The 2,608-nt window shown below is 43.1% G+C and overlaps 1 protein-coding gene across 1 annotated transcript; it reads left to right on the top strand.

The window, feature by feature from the left end:
- Positions 1 to 590: 590 nt before the first annotated feature.
- Positions 591 to 1,737, top strand: LOC110706146 (the record flags this gene model as incomplete). Its single annotated transcript, XM_021884053.1, has 1 exon — positions 591 to 1,737. A coding segment is annotated over one exon (1,147 nt), but the record flags the coding sequence as incomplete, so codon positions are not given.
- Positions 1,738 to 2,608: the final 871 nt, after the last annotated feature.

Raw genomic sequence — 2,608 nt, 5'->3', positions numbered from 1 at the left:
TGCACCTAGAAAGGGTGGAAAGTATGAGTTGGAGAAGGTTGATCAATTACAACATCAAATTGAGACGTTGACAAAAGGGCTTGCAAAGTTGAATACAAATATCAATAGTGGTGCAAGCTCCTCCCAAGTTAACTCTTTCTCTTGTCAAAATTGTGGTGGTACAAACCACGATACATCTTATTGTGGAGGTTTGAGCCCGGAGCATGTCGCGGCTTACAACACAAGGCAAGATGGATATAGGGGAAGTGGTGGAGGAGTAGCTTGGAGACAACCACCACCCGGATTTGCAAACCAACCCAACAATGGAACCAACAAGCTCAACAACCATACAATTCAACCCACAATACCAAAACCAAACCCTCTACATACCAAAACCAATACCAAAACAAAACCCAAAGGAAACTACCCAAGGAACCATCAACAAAATAGCCAACACCAATACCAAAATCAAAATCAAGCAACTCAAAGGAGTCAAGAGCAAGTGTCTCAACCCGATTCTACTCAAACCCAAATTCTCCAACAACTCCAAGCCATGAATCAACAAATCCAAGAGCTTAAGGCTCACAACAAGATGGTTGATTCTCAATTAGCTCAAGTGGCCAAAATTCTTCCTTAAACTCTTCTTCTAAACTACCCGGACAACCAAACACAAACCCATCTCACAACCTCAAACAACCCGACACATGCAAGGCGATCACCTTGAGATCGGGAGCTTCTTATGAAGGCCCAAAAGGGAGTGAGGAGGTAGAGAAAGAAGGGGAAGATAAGAAGGGAGATGAGGAGGTAAATGTTGAGAAAGAAGTTGGAGACAAGAAGTCCAAGGGTAAGGACCCCATTGACACTAGCAAGTATGATAATCCGGTACCTTATCCCGGGAGGGTTGCGGAGCGAAGGTTGAATGACAAATTTGCAAAGTTTCTTGATGTGATGAAAGGGTTACACATCAACCTACCTTTCCTTGAAGTGGTGACACAAATGCCATCTTATGCGAAGTTCCTCAAAGATATCCTATCGAAAAAAAGGAAGCTCAAGGATGAATTTATTACACTTCCACATCAAGTGAGTGCGCTTGTTCAACATAAGATGCCAAAGAAGCAAAGAGACCCCGGAAGTTTCACATTGCCGGTCAAGATTGGCAACTTGGGGCCCAAAGGAGCTCTAGCCGACCTTGGGGCTAGTGTTAGCCTAATGTCGTTGTCCATTGCTCAACAATTGAATATCGAGATGATACCCACAAGGAAGACCATTCAACTAGCCGACCGATCGGTTAAGTTGCCTTGTGGAGAAATTGAAGATGTCCCCATTCAAGTGGGACACATCTATGTACCTTGTGATTTTGTTGTAATGGATATGGAGGAGGATGAGAACACTCCTTTGATTCTTGGAAGGGAAACATTGAAGACATTGGGGGCCGTCATTAATTGCAAAAACAATACCATTACTTGTGAAGTAGCCGATGAAAAGATTGTTTTTGAATTCTCTAAGCTACTCAAGACCCCCATGGTTGAGAAGTGTTATAGGGTTGATGTGGTAGGTGAGGAGTTGGATCGTTTGGGAAGGGTTATGATGAGCCCTCAAGATCCAATGGTTGAGGCTCTTACATGCGAGGAAGAGTACTACTCTCACGAGGCAAAGGAGTTTGTCATGACTATTGAAGAAGCCAAAAGAGAGGAAGAGAACGATCCTAAGCATGAAGAGCTAGCACAAGAAGAGGAGAAAATCGGAGGAGAGTTCTAAGCCTCCTCCCAAGGTAGAACTCAAACCCCTTCCCCCCTCTTTGAAATATGCTTACCTTGGAAATGAAGGGGAATACCCGGTTATTGTCAATGCTACCCTTGATGGGCATGATTTGGAAAAAATTGCTTGACGTTTTGAGAAAATATAGAAGTGTGATAGGGTATAGCATTGATGATATCAAGGGTATTAGCCCTTCATTGTGCATGCATCGGATCCATCTTGAGAATGATGATGCCACCTCCATTGAGCCTCAAAGAAGGTTAAAAAATCCTATCCTTAAAGAGGTAGTAAAAAAGGAGATTTTGAAACTACGTGAAGCGGGGATTATCTATGCTATCTCTAATAGCAAATGGGTAAGCCCGGTTCACGTAGTTCCTAAGAAAGGTGGCATGACCATACTCAAGAATGAGAAGGGAGAGAACATCTCCACCCGAACGGTGACCGGGTGGAGAATGTGCATTGATTATCGGAAGTTGAATAAAAATACAAAGAAAGATCACTTCCCTCTCCCTTTCATCGACCAAATGTTGGAAAGGTTATCAAAACATGACTTCTATTGCTTCTTGGATGGATACTCAGGATTTTTCCAAATCCCAATCCACCCTAAGGATCAAGAGAAGACCACTTTCACTTGTCCTTATGGGACATTCGCATACCGAAGGATGCCCTTCGGCCTATGCAACGCCCCATCGACTTTCCAACGATGCATGACCTCCGTTTTCTCTGAAATGTTGGAGAATGAAATTGAAGTGTTCATAGATGATTTCAGTGTAGGCGGCTCCTCTTTTGACATGTGCTTATTTAACCTCGAAAAAGTCTTGAAGAGATGTCAAGAGACGAGCCTTGTTTTGAATTGGGAAAAATGTCATTT

This window comes from Chenopodium quinoa, unplaced genomic scaffold (assembly GCF_001683475.1).
Source record: "Chenopodium quinoa cultivar QQ74 unplaced genomic scaffold, ASM168347v1, whole genome shotgun sequence".
NCBI lineage: Eukaryota > Viridiplantae > Streptophyta > Magnoliopsida > Caryophyllales > Amaranthaceae > Chenopodium > Chenopodium quinoa.
The sequence above is the reverse complement of the archived record's forward strand: the minus strand, read 5'-3'. Positions and strand labels throughout refer to the sequence as shown.